Genomic DNA, 17,344 nt, shown 5'->3' with positions numbered 1-17,344 from the left:
CAATCATTTTACAGCGGCCCCCTATCGCTGAATCCCCTTCTATGTTTTTGTCTAAAGCCATTATTAGAATCTAAGACCACATTCCCTATGTGTTGATCCGGTCATGTTTGTGATGTAGATAGCCGCCGTGATGGATCACACTGGCGTGAAGAGTAGAACCTTGTGTCCCTGTACGTTCTCTATCCCAAGTTTTGTTTTGGACACAGTATATACCCACGTATATTTTTTCAGCTAATTTCTAATCTTCCGCCCTTTTACAATTAATATATCATCCTTCATAGTTTTGGCTTTACTCGATGAAACGGTTAGTGGCTGGATATAACGCGAAAGCGGAACACAATAATTAAATTAAAAAGGAGAATCAGAAGAAAAATAATTTTACAATGCTGTCTTCAGATGAATATCTTTTAATGCCATAATGTTCGGGCAGAACTATGTGTTTGTTATTAGCTGCATTAATAGACACTGTGAAAAAAAAAGGAGGGTTTTCTTTACGACCTCATGAAATGCATTTAAAAAGACGGTGGATCATAGCCGTAAATCGCAAGAAGTAATTCGGGATTTATACCTTTTAATTAATACAAAATAACTCTTTATAACGTGTATTTTAACCATTTTACAAATAGGTTAACAATTAGAAACAAATTGTTATAGCAATGTTATATTTGCAAAGCAAGCTGCAGTAGGCCATCATTTTAGAGCCCACACATCATAATAGATTGTTTTGCCACAGTCTTAATTATAGCTAGTAGAATGATAATAATAAATATACCGTACTGTACTATAGACCAAATTGTGAAAGTTTATAGTATTGCGTAACAATCTAACGAAATGGATTTGTAAAAGCAATAGACAAATAAAATTACACAAATAGGCCTCTATTACGCAATATCAATAGCTTACAGAAATACAGTATTTTACATCCGTAAATTCATGTCCTCGTCCCGAGGTGGTGCATTTCTTTTCAGGCACACCCTAATGGCAATGAGCTGCGTGCACCGTTTTAATCACATACCAACCCTCATGTCAATCTTAAGTTTCTGACAGCCGGGCTGAGTGGCTCAGACGGTTAAGGCGCTGGCCTTCTGACCCCAACTTGGCAGGTTCGATCCTGGCTCAATCCGGTGGTATTTGAAGGTGCTCAAATACGTCAGCCTCGTGTCGGTAGATTTATTGGCACGTAAAAGAACTCCTGCGGGACTAAATTCCGGCACCTCGGCGTCTCCGAAAACCGTAAAAGAGTAGTTAGTGGGACGTAAAACACAAAACATTAAAAAAATATTAAGTTTCTGACAGTGTCAGGATTCAAGCCCGGGCCCCCGAGGAAGGCAGCTAGTAGCGCCAACCGTTATTCTGTATTACAGAGGTGGACTTGATCATATTATAAATACAGACACACAGTATAAATAATAACTTATTGGCAACTTTAAGTGATTCTGAACTTTTCTTCCCATGCATAATTTTTGATAGTGTACATGCGACTTCAATATCAGGAATTTTAATAAATCCAACATCAAGCCTGAGCATTTTTATCAGAAAAAGTTCCTCTACTCTCTTCCTGCTGTTGTAGTTCTCTTTCCCTACGTCTGAGATGCGAGGTCGAGACCATTCACACGGTCGATCAGTACGCGAGGTGACATGTTCTGAGCAAACTGCATAAACAACAGCTGAAATATGGTTACATTTCATGGAAACAATTATTCGCCTTCATGAAATAATGCCGATTGTTACCAAGGGCTTCCTTACAAAGCATGGTTATGTTTAAAATTAATTAAAATTAAAATTTAAAATTAATCGCCTCCCTAGCAGCATTAACCTACGCTAACATTATATCGTATTAGAAATAGACCAAGGATATTTTTCTGAAGACAGCGTTGCTGGACGTGTATAGAAACACTAATCTCGTTATCACCACTACTAACACATAAATTACTACGTTGCCTCTATCGTTAAATGGTAGGATATCTAGTGAACCAATGTTTCTTTCTGATCACATTTGCAGTTATTGCTCTGTTGCTATTTCCTGCTAACTGTTTTTTTTTTGTAAATTTATTACATGACCACTTTCTGCAAGTTTGGAATAACGTGGCCAATTATTGTTTTGTATAAAACACTCTGAAATCCCACTGTTATTATTTAATCGGACATGGCAGGACGCGGCGAGAAGACAGCGGATATATGCGCGGTGAAACGCATTAACTTACAATGTTCGCCACTCGCAGCGCAACGGTGCATTTCTCCCATCAGCGCACGGAGCCTATAGGCCCTATACAGGCTCATTGTTGAACTACAGAGAAGATCCAGGGGATTTGGACGGTACTTCAGAAAATGAGTATCTAAACCTGCGAGCTCATTTGTTGTTTAGAACTATACAAGTACATCCTAGAAAAAAAGGAACGGCTTTTAGGACATTTTTGAATATCAGAATAACGCTCCTGATGTTGTTGTGTACACCAGGGTCAATGTTAAGCAGAACTGTTGTTTTCAGCGCTAAAGAGAGTAAGTAGTTATTTCAGATATAGCCCAGAATAGAACACGATTAATTCATTTTTGTGCTGTACATATAGTGAGAACTAATACAGTCCGTAGACTATAGTGAACTCATCTGTTTCTATGCAGAGAATAACGTTCATCGCGTGGCAATGCAATCTAGTAGTTGTGATTATGAATTTCAAAATTAAAACTTTTAAAAGAGTACAAATGGTACTTGTCCATTTAATTTCTAAGCCCTAATACTTTTAGGTTTTCTGCGAGAGAGCGCTGGGGAAGGGCATAGCCATTGAAAACGTAGAGCCCCAGTATTTGCCTGGTGTGAATATTGAAAACCACAGAAAGCCACCTTAAAGACCACTGGCAGTGGGGTTACATATAATAAGACGAAGTGTAGCCAAGTTGCTCAGTTAGGGATACCTTTGAGGACGTTTTTTCCTACACATACTTGCCTGTTGTAGCTGTTCACACGTCCATCTGTGCATTTGAATAGATAGGTTATGTGAACGAATCGTATCCATCAAATTTCATTATTATTTCTGTCTTAAATTGAAGATAATAATTGTTTTAGGGTAAATCAAGAGTCAAATTAGCGGTGGGTTAATAAACGCCATTATTAAAACAAAAATATATACATACGTACATTGCCGCGTTCATTAGGTGTATCTGTTGGAATTTACTACGTCACCGCACTTCAGTATGTCTTTTGTTTGTGAAGTCTTTCCGCAATTGAAGTTTTTTTGCTTCGCTTTATTATTATTTACTTACGTATTCCGATCCTTTCCGGTCAGTTGACCCCATAATTCATTAATTCATATTATTGATCCAGGGCTGAAATGCATGATTTAGTCTTGGGTCTTCCAATCTTCGCTATATTACCATTGGTCCAGGGGTCATATTATTTTTGGTGAAATACATCATTTAGTCTTAGGTCTTCCAATTTTCGTAATTTTATTATTGTTCCAGGGGCCATGCTATTTTCACTGAAATACATAATTTAGTATTAGATCTTGCAATTTCCATTAAAAAAAAACCGCTTGATGTCCACGCCAATTTTGAATAGCGCTCCCATTTGTCGGTGATAGCCTTGGACCTCAAGAAGTAAACAAAAGACGGCACTTGAAGCGGAATGCCACAGACGAGAGTCTTACGTACAGCGAGGGAGTCGCCGTAGGTACGTGTACATATTTCTCTAGTAATACTGGTATTTATTAATTTACCTCTAATTTTACTGTTGATTTCCGTGAAAGCAATTATTATCTTCCATTTAGGACAAAAATTGTAATGAAATTTCACGGATACGATTCATTCACATAACGGAATAGATATTAGGAGAGAAATACATTTTACTCACGTGGCCAGTTCGCTCTGAATGTTGAGGCCATGATGTGATAATCTGAAAGGTTCTAACACAGGGACACCCAGCTCGGATATTCCTTTCGGCATCAGCCCTCGCAGAACTTCAAGAGCCTTTACAATAATGTTGTCTAAGTCGTTCCTCGGCTGCGGTATCCTGCGAGCTATTCCAAGAAGAGACGATTACATATCTGTGTAAATAAAATTATAACATTAATATTTTCTGTATATGTATGTTGTATGTAGGGTACGTTAGCCTCAAACATTGTTTTGACCTAGTATACGTCTATAATTTCGGAATCGTACTTGGATCGGTGAGCGTTTCGAAAATATGAACTCTTAAACAATTCTAGGCAGCTACTGCGATGGCAGTATTCAGTATCAAGTTGTAATAATAATAATAATAATAATAATAATAATAATAATAATAATAATAATAATAATAATAATAATAATAATAATAATAATAATTGTACCGGGCGGTACACCTCTACGCGACGCAAGTTCATATCTTGCGCCAATTGGAACTTCTCTACTGGAGAAACCCGGAACTTTAACCACCGAACTAACTCTACTAGTTATCAGAAGATGTCACTGAGTGTTTTGGATTTGCTTTTGTTTTTCATTGATCAAGAAGTGTGGACATTCTCTAACAGATGTCTCTACCAAAAACTATGGTAATACACTCTGGCGCAATGGAATGAACTTTCTTGGAGAAATTTTGTATTCATAAGTTTTCTCTTTACTAAATTTTGTTCTGTCATTTGTGGGTTGGCAATATTAATCCTTTCTTTCCGCCTGTTTTGAATGTAGCCAATCAGGACTTTATGTAATTAATTTTCGGCCAATCGGGGCTTTCTTCTCCAATCTTGTATGTAACTATGTACTGTAGCCAATAAAAGTTTGAGGGCGGGTTGTTATCATTCATGAAAGGTCTCGAACTTTCCACGAGGGTATAAAAACTGCTGATTTTCTTGTCTCCGGGCCACTTCAGTAACATCTAGCTTTGTGTCTGGATATGTAGCAGGGGGCGGGAAGCGCCTCGTTCTTCAGACAGCAGATCTCCAACAAGGTAATGGCCTTTTAACATCTTTATTTCGCGCTAGCTCAGCAGTTTAACTCTCGGGGAGGGTTAGAAACCTTTCATATGTAAACCATTAAACATGTAAAGTCTTCTTTTCTGGTAAACTTCAGTTTTCTTGAAGTTTAATTCGGGGATAGAGAGTGCTTTACCCTCTCGAGCTCCCCTTCATTTGAAAGTGAGGTGACTATGTTTTCGTACCCGTTTCTTCTCTTCCTTAATGTATTAAAGTTTTCTCATACGAGTCACCTCCCTAGCTTGGGATTAGCCCCTGTGTATCGGCCTAGAGCCACTTAGGTTTTAAAAGGTAGATTTAGGAGTGCAATTCACGCCTCCATCCTTTTTGTTTTGGGTCATTTAAATTAACCTAGTTTTTGCACACTAAGGCCCAGTAGATTGGGTGCGAGATACCCCTGTTTCTTTATTATGCCTTGATGGCAATTTGTGTAAAAGTCTGTTATTGCCTCTATAGGCTTGAAAGATCGAGAGCGGGTCAGCTCTTTATGGTGTTGTGGTAAAAGTGCCTTAGAGAGGCTTGAAATGTAAAGTTGGGAGCTAATGCTCCATGTAATTAAGGGTTTTCTGCCCTTTGGTAATTTGTGGTTATGAGCTGAGAGCTCAGACTTTGGGGCTCGTAGCCCAGAATTTGTAAGCCTACATTGTACCTGATATTCTTGTTATTTCCCTTAGTGGAAACTGGTTTAAGTTTTTATCTAATCTTGGATTTCTTGATTGTGTACCTGATTTAACTTGTTGTTATTTGTTGTACGCTCAAAATTCTATGTCACCATTGTTAAGTTTTGAAAATATAACCTTTAGTGAAATTTTAATTCATCTTTCGGACTTGTAGTTAGACCCGTTCCAGCCCGCACCTTCTTTCACCTCTGACTTCCACGGATAATTCCGTAACAACAACAACAACAACAACAACAACAACAACAACAACAACAACAATAATAATAATAATAATAATATTTACTTTACGTCTCACTAACTACTTTTACGGCTTTCGGAGATGCCGAGGTGTCGGAATTTAGTCCAGCAGGAGTTCTTGTACGTGCCAGTAAATGTACCAACACAAGGCTGACGTATATGAACACCTTCAAATACCACTGGACTGAGCCAGGATCGAACCTATCAAGTTGGGGTCAGAAGGCCAACGCCTCAACCGTCTAAGCCACTCAGCCCGGTAATATCAGGTTGTAAAGAGCAAGGACAAATGTACCTAGTGACACGAGGATGACCACTATATGACGTCCCTGGGTGATGCAAGAGTGCCAACATTTTGAGTACTAAAATCACCAAGACGTAGCAAGCGAGTTGTCCGTGCGGTTAAGGTCAAGCAGCTGTGAACTTGCATTGGGGAGATGGCGGGATCGAATACCAATCTGGCAGCCCTGAAGATGTTTTTACGTGGTTTCACATTTTCACACCAGAAAAATGATGGATCTCTGCCTTAATTAAAGCGACGTTCGATACCCTCCCAATCTTAGCCCTTTCCTACCCTTCCGTCCCCGCAACCTTCGATGTGTGAGCGTGACGTTAAAATAGAAAAAAGATCAGCATGACACGTGTATCATGTCGTGCGAGCTTGATTAGTCTTAGCGAGTCTCGTAGTAGGCTATATGGTGACAAAATATCAAGAAGTTAATAATAATAATAATAATAATAATAATAATAATAATAATAATAATAATAATAATAATAATAATAATAATAATAATAATAATGTTATTTTGCTTTACGTACCACTAATTACTTTGACGGTTTTCGGAGACGCCAAGGTGCCGGAATATAGTCCCGCAGGAGTTCTTTTACGTGCCAATTAATCTATCGACACGAGACTGATGTATTTGAGCACCTTCAAATACCACCGGACTGAGCCAGGCTCGAACCTGCCAAGTTGGGGTCAGAAGGCCAGAGTCTCAACCGTCTGAGCCACTCAGTCCGGCAAGAGGTCAACATTTGAGAAAATTATGTTTCCTCAAAAATTGTGTAAAAAGGCCTTCTTTCGCTAAATGTCGCAACATATGGAAAATAGGAATTCGAAAAGTCAAAGTTATTCGTCTAATAATTACATTTCACGCCATATTTTCACTGACAGTTCGGAACATACCACGTAGTCGAGCAACTCGTCTCCTTTCTCCCAAGTTTTCCCAGCCCATATTTTGCAACATTTTTGTAACGCTAATCTTTTGTCGGAAATCACCCAGGACAAATCGAGCTGCTTCTCTTAGGATTTTCCCCAGTTCTTGAATCAAGTAATCCTGGTGAAGGTCCTATACTCTGCAAGCATACTCTAGTTGGGGTCTTACCAGAGACTTATGTGCCCTCTCCTTTGAATCCTTACCACGAACCCTAAATACCGTCATAACCATGTGCAGAAATCTGTACCCTTTATTTACAATCCCATTTATGTGATTACCCCAATGAAGATCTTTCCTTATAATAACACCTAAGTACTTAAATGATCCGCAAAAGGAACTTTCACCCCATCAACGCAGTCATTGAAACTGAGAGGAATGTTTCTACTTGTGAAACTCACAATCTGACTTTTAAGCCCGTTTATCGACTGTCCATCTCACAACGTTATCGAGGTCATTTTGCACTTACTCACAATCTTATAGCTTATTTATTACTCTTTACAGAGTGACATCATCCGCAGAAAGCTTTATTTCTGATTCCACTTCTTTACACATATCATTGATACTGTATATACACTGACTGACAGAGAAAATGCAACACCAAGAAGGAGTGGTTCGAAAGGGATGAAAGTTGGGGAAAAAACAGAGACGGCACGGACGAATAATTGATGTTTATTTCAAACCGATATGCAGGTTACACAATGCGCACGGCATCGACTCAGTAGGATGTAGGACCACCGCGAGCGGCGATGCACGCAGAAACACGTCGAGGTACAGAGTCAATAAGAGTGCGGATGGTGTCCTGAGGGATGGTTCTCCATTCTCTGTCAACCATTTGCCACAGTTGGTCGTCCGTACGAGGCTGGGGCAGAGTTTGCAAACGGCGTCCAATGAGATCCCACACGTGTTCGATTGGTGAGAGATCCGGAGAGTACGCTGGCCACGGAAGCATCTGTACACCTCGTAGAGCCTGTTGGGAGATGCGAGCAGTGTGTGGGCGGGCATTATCCTGCTGAAACAGAGCATTGGGCAGCCCCTGAAGGTACGGGAGTGCCACCGGCCGCAGCACATGCTGCACGTAGCGGTGGGCATTTAACGTGCCTTGAATACGCACTAGAGGTGACGTGGAATCATACACAATAGCGCCCCAAACCATGATGCCGCGTTGTCTAGCGGTAGGGCGCTCCACAGTTACTGCCGGATTTGACCTTTCTCCACGCCGACGCCACACTCGTCTACGGTGACTATCACTGACAGAACAGAAGCGTGACTCATCGGAGAACACGACGTTCCGCCATTCCCTCATCCAAGTCGCTCTAGCCCGGCACCATGCCAGGCGTGCACGTCTATGCTGTGGAGTCAATGGTAGTCTTCTGAGCGGACGCCGGGAGTGCAGGCCTCCTTCAACCAATCGACGGGAAATTGTTCTGGTCGATATTGGAACAGCCAGGGTGTCTTGCACATGCTGAAGAATGGCGGTTGACGTGGCGTGTGGGGCTGCCACCGCTTGGCGGCGGATGCGCCGATCCTCGCGTGCTGACGTCACTCGGGCTGCGCCTGGACCCCTCGCACGTGCCACATGTCCCTACGCCAACCATCTTCGCCACAGGCGCTGCACCGTGGACACATCCCTATGGGTATCGGCTGCGATTTGACGAAGCGACCAACCTGCCCTTCTCAGCCCGATCACCATACCCCTCGTAAAGTCGTCTGTCTGCTGGAAATGCCTCCGTTGACGGCGGCCTGGCATTCTTAGCTATACACGTGTCCTGTGGCACACGACAACACGTTCTACAATGACTGTCGGCTGAGAAATCACGGTAGGAAGTGGGCCATTCGCCAACGCCGTGTCCCATTTATCGTTCGCTACGTGCGCAGCACAGCGGCGCATTTCACATCATGAGCATACCTCAGTGACGTCAGTCTACCCTGCAATTGGCATAAAGTTCTGACCACTCCTTCTTGGTGTTGCATTTGCTCTGTCAGTCAGTGTACAATGAAGAAAATGGAAATTGCAGCACCCAGAAGTAGTGGTGCTACATTGCTGCAATTTAACACCCAGGACGAGTGTGTGGTTGTGATTCGATGATTACACTTTTAGGTCCCTCTGACCGCAAGTTTGGACAACAATCAATACAGGATGTGCCTACCACGAGCTGCAATACATTGCTGAATTCGTCGAGGCATGGAGTCAATAAGGCCCTGGATCGCTTCCTGAGGAATTGTGGTCCATGCTTGCTGCACTGCACGGGTCATTTGTTCCAGAGTTGTGGGTGGCTGAGGACGGTTGGCCAGTTGTCGACCCATCATGTCCCACACATGCTCAATAGGACTGACGTCAGGGGATCTGCCGGGCCATTCTAAGGTTGTGATGTCGTGGAGAGCTTCTCTGGAGATGCGTGCAGTGTGAACCCGGGCATTGTCCTGCTGAAACATCCCATTAGCAATGTTCGCCATCATAGGGACAACCACTGGATTGAGTACCCTATCAACGTACTGTTTAGCAGTCATAGTGCCCTCAACAAGCAATAATTGTGATTTCACATTAAAGCCAATAGCTTCCCAGACCATAATGCTTGGTGTTGGCCCTGTGTGCCTCTCGACAATAAGATCTGCGCGGCCCCTCTCCCCGGTAAGTCGGCGCACACGGTTCCGGCGATCACTGCGGGCAAGACAGAAGCGCGATTCATCACTAAAGACGACCCTATGCCATTCGTCGACCCACGTCGATCTTTCTCGATACCAGGCCAGCCTTACACGCAGCTATTGTGGGGTCAATGGAACACCTTCTGCAGAGAAACGGGCTCGTAGGCCAGCTGCACGCAGGCGATTACCAATTGTTTGTTGTGTAACGTGGGGTGCCACAGCTGCTCGAATTTGCGCTGCTGTTGCATGGGGTTCCATCCGGGCCATCCGAATGATGCGGCGATCCTCTCTCATAGTTGTCTGTCGCGATGGGCCTGTGCCATGTCTACGAGTGTGGGTACCTTCATTTGACCACTGCTGCCATACACGTTGTACCGTAGATGCCTGTCGGCCAACACGTGCAGCGACAGTCCTTAGTGATAATCCAGCCTCACACAGCCCAATTATCCGAGCCCTCTCAAACGGCGACAGTTGTTGATAGCGTGCTGTTCTCTGTCGTTGAGGCATGTTTGACGGGGAACACTTCACTGCACAGACTGCAAGTCAACTACGCTACACCAGAGCCCGGATACTGGAGTTGATTCCTCCGCGACCAATCACGTGGGGAGACCTGTTGCAACAATCCAATGAAGCTTTGATCGTTTACACACCTACATGGCGTCGTTCCATATCTTAAAAATCAATACAAACGATCAATGCTTAAATGGTGTTGCAATTTCCATTTTCTTAAGTGTATAAGAAAATATAAAGGTCCAATAATACTGCTTTGAGAAATTCCCCTCTTCATTATCACAGGGACCTATAAAGCTTCGCCTACTGTCTGAGGTCTGTTTTCTAGAAATATAGCCACCCATCTTTTTTCTAGTCCAATATTGCACTCATTTCTTTTTTTGCCAGAGGTCTCCCATGATCTACCCTATCAATGCTTTAGATAGGTCAATCGCGATACTGCACATTTGACTTCCTGAATTCAAGATTTCTGCTATATGCTGCTGGAATCTTACAAGTTGAGCTTCAGTGAAGTAACCTTTCCTAAACTCTAACTGCCTTCTATCCCAGTTATTCATTTCGCAAACATGCCTAATATAATAAGAAGGAATGCTTTTCCAAGCTTACATGCAATGCATATAAAACTGACTGGCCTGTAAATTTCAACATTTTGTATATCAGCCTTTTCTTTATACTCAAAAGCTAATATAGCAACTCTCCATTCATTTGGTATTGCTCCTTCATCCATGCAATAATAAAATAAGTACTTCAGATATGGTACTATATCCCAATCCATTGTCTTAGTATATCCCCCGAAATCTTATCAATTCCAGATGTTTTCCTAATTCTTCGAATTTTGTATCTTACTGTAAATGTTTTTGTTATCATACGTAAATTTTAGTACTTTTCTAGTATTAGTTACCTCCTCTATCTGGACATTATCCTTGTAACCAACGATCTTTGCATACTGCCGACTGAATTTTGAAGATTTTTGAAGATCCTCGCATACACACTCGCCTTGTTCATTAATGATTCCTGGAATGCCTTTCTTGGAACTTGTTTCTGCCTTAAAGTTCCTGTTCATACACTTCCATTTTTAACTAAAATGTGTGTAAGTGCTAATTATGCTTGCTATCATGTTATCCTTAGCTGTCTTCTTTGCTAGATTCCATTTCGTAGTTTCCTTCAATTTCTCCTTACTTCCACAGCCATTTCTAAATCTATTTCTTTCCAACCTGCACCTCCTTCTTAGCCTCTTTACTTCACTGTTATAATATAGTGAGTCTTTACCATATGTTACCATATGTTACCACCTCTAAAGGTACAAACCTGTTTTCACATTCCACAACAATTGCTTTAAACCTTTCCCAGAGTGTGTTTACTTTTATCGTTTTTCGCCGATCATAGTTACTTTTTAAAAACTCCCTCATGGCTGTTTCATCACTCATCAGCCATATAGTACTGCCTAATAGTCCTACTTTTAAGACCTTCCCTTCTATCACATTTATTTTTAACTACGACAAAAACAGCTTCGTGTTCTCTAATACTATATATTACTTCGGTTTCTCTCTAGAGCTCATCTGGTTTTACCGGCACCACGTCCAGAATATTCTTCCTTCTAGTTCGTTCCATCAATTTCTGAATCAGATGGCCTTCCCATATTTATTTGCTATTTGTTGGTCATGCTTGCTGTCGTTCGCATTAACTTCCCAATTGACCTTTGGTAAATTGAGATCACCCGCTACTATCACGTTCCTTTCCATATCGTTTCCCACATAGGTGATTAGCTTATCAAATAATTCCATATCAGCGTCAGCGCTACCCTTTTCCTGGGCTGTACATTCCAAAGACATCAAGTTGCCTATTATCTTTAGAGCTGAGCCTTACACCAAGAATTTCATGTTTGTCATCTTTAACTTTTTTGTAGCTTACAATTTTTTCTTTCAATACTATTCCTGTCCTATCCCTACGATACACCCTCCAGTTCCGTGAGAAATGTCCGCTTCCATTATATCATTTTCAGCCATAATTCGACTCCTATTATCTAAAAATTACTTCATTCTTTTCTTTGTAATACTTCCACAGTTAAACACTAACATTTTTATGTAATTCCTACTTGACTTCCAGATGCCGGTACCCTTATCACCGCTCCCTACACCATCCCGTTTCCCTGAATGTACCTCCCTATAACCTTCTAAACAAATTTCCTAACTTACACGTATCACAGCGGTTTAAGTGAAGTCTATCTGAGCGAAGATCTCTATCTCCCACCCACCCATTAGGATCTAAAAGTCTCACTCCCAGTTTCCCACATACCCACTCCATAGTCTCAATTACATTCCCAATCACCTTCCAGTCAGTACCTCTCCTACACAGTATTCCACTGATAACAATTTCTGCTTCCTTAAACTTCACTCATGCTGCATTTATCCGATCCCACACACCCGCAACTATGTTGGTACCGGTTCTTATACCTACTTGCCTAGCGTTTTTGGTACCAACGTGAAGCGCTATCACCTCGTACATTCCCTCGTCCTTCTCTTCTACTTTCCTCAACATATGTCATAACCTAATTCCTGGTTAACAGTCTACCCTGATTCCTTTCCTCCACACACTTTCCGGCGTGTCTATCAATTGAATTTCCCTTGACCAGAGCCTCAACCCTACCCATCTCATTTGATCCCCTTCCCTCCTGCTCAGCCCTATCTTTCCTGACGTCTGCAGAAGCTACTTCTTCCTCCCTTTTCTCCCTCCCATGACACTGTTCCTGTCTTTTCCTATCTACTACTCTACATTTCCCTTTCCTACCTTTTCCTTTCCTCCTACTTCCACACTTCTCAGCAACAATTCCCTGTTCCTCATCTTCCCTTTCTTGTTCTACCTGGAGTGACTTGTACCAATTTCTCACAGGCACCTGTCCTGATTTCTAATCTTGAATGAATCCCTCAGCCTGCAATATCCTTCCCCTTAAAACATTAGACAACCTGTCTTCTACACTTCACTCCTTCCTTCCCATCCCCCTTTTATACCTACTGTAACCTGTACATTGTTTGACGGAGGCCTACTTTTCTTCCTGTTCTCTGAGAGAATCCTAATTATCTCCCACTCTCCAACTCCTCCCTCATAGTCCTTTATCCTTGGCCACACCCACAGTTCCTACAGTTGCACTCCTTAGCCATTATTTACGGAATAATGAAAAGAAAAGAAAAAAAGAAAATAACTTATTCTGTGTACAGAAATGAAAGGAAAGAAATATTGTTTAGGTTAGTACACAAAGATCGCACGACAATAAAGTAATTAATATACTACTACGCGAAAATACTACTTAGTCATACTATATTTTTATCCTACAATACCTTAACAAGATAAAAACTGCCGTTAATTACTGAATACCGAAAGGAATACACAAGAATTACACTATTCTAAACTGCAGTTAAGCCTATCCTAATTTCAACAACAGAATTCTAGTACGAAAGTTTCTACAGATACCTGTACTACACAAATATTTCACAATAATGGAATAAGCACGCTAATTTCTAATAAGATACTACAATACACTACAGTAATTTTTAAACTACGTTCAGACTTATCCTAATTACAATAGAAAAGAAAATTGCTATTAAAGTTTGAAATCGCAAGAACTACTCAAGGATTACAACAGAGTTGAATGCGTAGACCGATTGTTATTTGTACTATGGTATCCTACTATGTTCTAATAGAAACGAAAATTGCTGTTCAGCGCTCATGTTATGGACGTTAATTTAATGCACCACTGCATAGGTCTTTCGTCGGGCTAATTACTTCGCAGATTATCGTCGTTAGGCCGTGGAGAGAACTGCACCACGAACCTCTCATTTCGAATGGCTCAGTACGTTTCGAACGGCTGCAGCGGGCGAACAGCTCATCATAGCAACTGCGGTGTCAATTTTTGCGTAAATGAACACAAAATGAAATGGCGTATGGCTTTTAGTGCCGCCGTAGGCGACCTGCGTGTCATGATGAGGATGCAATTATGATGAATACAACATATACACCCAGCCTCCGTGCCAGCGAAATTAACCAATGGTGTTTAAATTACAGATCCTGCCGGAAATCGAACTCGGGACCCCTGTGACCAAAGGACAGCACGCTAACCACTTAGCCATGGAGCTGGGCAATGAAATACAATAGTATACTTATATAAAAACTAATATTCTTATTATAAACTGGATTATCTTTAAGTTTTTAGTCTGCGAATGAATCGAATACTAGCCAGCATGACCTTGTGATCGCTGTTTCTGTTATTGTCTCTTTTGATAATGTAAAAAGAAACAAATAATTAAAAAACCGCACTTGATTAGCGCGTGGTAATCTCCTTCCTGTTCATGAATTTCGGTGGATCCCAACACCTTAGGGCTTAGTAGGTTGATTCCCTTCGATGTTGTCACAATAAGTGATTACACCTTCGTGTTAGTTCATTATCTTGTTACCACAGTCCACCAACATCCTTACCGCAACGTGGATCGATCACGTTATCAGCAACTTGTACTGAACTCACCTCGAAATTGGCTTCCAGATTAACACAATAACAAATTGTTAGTAAAAGCTGTTAACTTAATGTAATATTATGATAGGTCTTCAGTTAATTTGTGATATCTGAAGCCATCTTTTTTCAGTTTTCATAACTGTTAGGTTATTCAGTCTGTCGAAAGTAATTTTGAGTAAGAAATTTATAAATTACCTGGAAAATAAAACATATGGTAACAGTAATTATACTTGAATTATATTTGAATTAAGTTGGTTCCTTTTCAGGTGGATATATATAAAATTACTCTTGAATTTTAATAGTTCATCTTCACACCAGAGGGCACAACATAACTTTATAGTAGCTACATTTGTTCAGAAATGTTCAAACTTCTTGTATTAGTTGTTGCAAGCTTCGTATTTCAGATGGTATTCTCCAAGGCACTTAATTTACACTGACTGACAGAGCAAATGCAACACCAAGAAGGAGTGGTCAGAACTTTATGCCAATTGCAGGGTAGACTGACGTCACTGAGGTATGCTCATGATGTGAAATGCGCCGCTGTGCTGCGCACGTAGCGAACGATAAATGGGACACGGCGTTGGCGAATGGCCCACTTCGTACCGTGATTTCTCCACCGGCAGTCATTGTAGAACGTATTGTCGTGTGCCACAGGACACGTGTATAGCTAAGAATGCCAGGCCGCCGTCAACGGAGGCATTTCCAGCAGACAGACGACTTTACGAGGGGTATGGTGATCGGGCTGAGAAGGGCAGGTTGGTCGCTTCGTCAAATCGCAGCCGATACCCATAGGGATGTGTCCACGGTGCAGCGCCTGTGGCGAAGATGGTTGGCGCAGGGACATGTGGCACGTGCGAGAGGTCCAGGCGCAGCCCGAGTGACGTCAGCACGCGAGGATCGGCGCATCCGCCGCCAAGCGGTGGCAGCCCCGCACGCCACGTCAACCGCCATTCTTCAGCATGTGCAAGACACCCTGGCTGTTCCAATATCGATCAGAACAATTTCCCGTCGATTGGTTGAAGGAGGCCTGCACTCCCGGCGTCCGCTCAGAAGACTACCATTGACTCCACAGCATAGACGTGCACGCCTGGCATGGTGCCGGGCCAGAGCGACTTGGATGAGGGAATGGCGGAACGTCGTGTTCTCCGATGAGTCACGCTTCTGTTCTGTCAGTGATAGTCACCGCAGACGAGTGTGGCGTCGGCGTGGAGAAAGGTCAAATCCGGCAGTAACTGTGGAGCGCCCTACCGCTAGACAGCTAGACAACGCGGCATCATGGTTTGGGGCGCTATTGCGTATGATTCCACGTTACCTCTAGTGCGTATTCAAGGCACGTTAAATGCCCACCGCTACGTGCAGCATGTGCTGCGGCCGGTGGCACTCCCGTACCTTCAGGGGCTGCCCAATGCTCTGTTTCAGCAGGATAATGCCCGCCCACACACTGCTCGCATCTCCCAACAGGCTCTACGAGGTGTACAGATGCTTCCGTGGCCAGCGTACTCTCCGGATCTCTCACCAATCGAACACGCGTGGGATCTCATTGGACGCCGTTTGCAAACTCTGCCCCAGCCTCGTACGGACGACCATCTGTGGCAAATGGTTGACAGAGAATGGAGAACCATCCCTCAGGACACCATCCGCACTCTTATTGACTCTGTACCTCGACGTGTTTCTGCGTGCATCGCCGCTCGCGGTGGTCCTACATCCTACTGAGTCGATGCCGTGCGCATTGTGTAACCTGCATATCGGTTTGAAATAAACATCAATTATTCGTCCGTGCCGTCTCTGTTTTTCCCCCAACTTTCATCCCTTTCGAACCACTCCTCCTTGGTGTTGCATTTGCTCTGTCAGTCAGCGTAAATGCGCGGGGCGGGTGTACGTCCGATACACTCTCCATAGGTAGTACCCTATAGCTAGATCGACTTTCTCAACTATTATGGGTGGTGGAGGTAAAATCTGTGGTACGTATCACAGTTTACTGAGTGCATTTGTGTTAACTGTCCAGACCTTTTGACATATTTAGGTTTCTAAGGTGTTGAGCAAATAGGACAGAGCGAACAGTATTGAGCAAATTTATCCAGTTGTGATCAATCATTTGAGTCAAATTCGCACAAAATGCTATTCCAAGGAGTTTTTATGTTTCGGCAGAGGGAATCCATTGGCCTTGTGTAGGACAGAGCCCAAATGGTAGTACTAAAAATTTGAGTGGATAGATTTTTCTCCAGCACGATGTCGATAGCCGTCCATGACCAGTCTTAATTTTTCTAGCTGTTTGGGCTGTGTCAAGATAATACTAATGTCGTCCGCATAGGTGTCCGCTTGTAAGGGCGTTGAAACTAGTTGCATTTCTGGAAGCTTCAAAGTTGTCTAAAGAATTGTTCCACACTTATGGCGAAGAGTACTGTGGAGAGTGGACAAGCTTGTCTAATCGATATGTGAATGTGAATTGTTTTGGTGAGGAAGCCATTAACTTGTGGTCTGGGTGTTTCATTGCTGTATAAGTTCCGTAGTGTTGTGATTATCCTGTTTGGGAAAGCAAATCTTCTTAGAACAGATCATAGATAAGTATGTCTAGCGCGGTGAAAGGCTTGTTGAAAGTCTATGCTGGCGAGT

General features: G+C 42.4%; 1 protein-coding gene across 1 annotated transcript in view; it reads right to left on the bottom strand.

The window, feature by feature from the left end:
• The window catches only part of LOC136874852 (uncharacterized), an 81,227-nt gene that overhangs the window by 42,630 nt on the left and 21,253 nt on the right, over positions 1 to 17,344 (bottom strand). The window contains exon 3 of the mRNA XM_068227917.1: positions 3,845 to 4,010. Within this exon, the coding sequence (XP_068084018.1) occupies positions 3,845 to 4,010 (166 nt within the window). The remainder of the gene's footprint in view (positions 1 to 3,844; positions 4,011 to 17,344) is intronic.

The sequence above is a fragment of the Anabrus simplex genome, chromosome 5 (assembly GCF_040414725.1).
Source record: "Anabrus simplex isolate iqAnaSimp1 chromosome 5, ASM4041472v1, whole genome shotgun sequence".
Lineage (NCBI taxonomy): Eukaryota > Metazoa > Arthropoda > Insecta > Orthoptera > Tettigoniidae > Anabrus > Anabrus simplex.
This window is presented reverse-complemented; position numbering and strand designations above follow the sequence as displayed.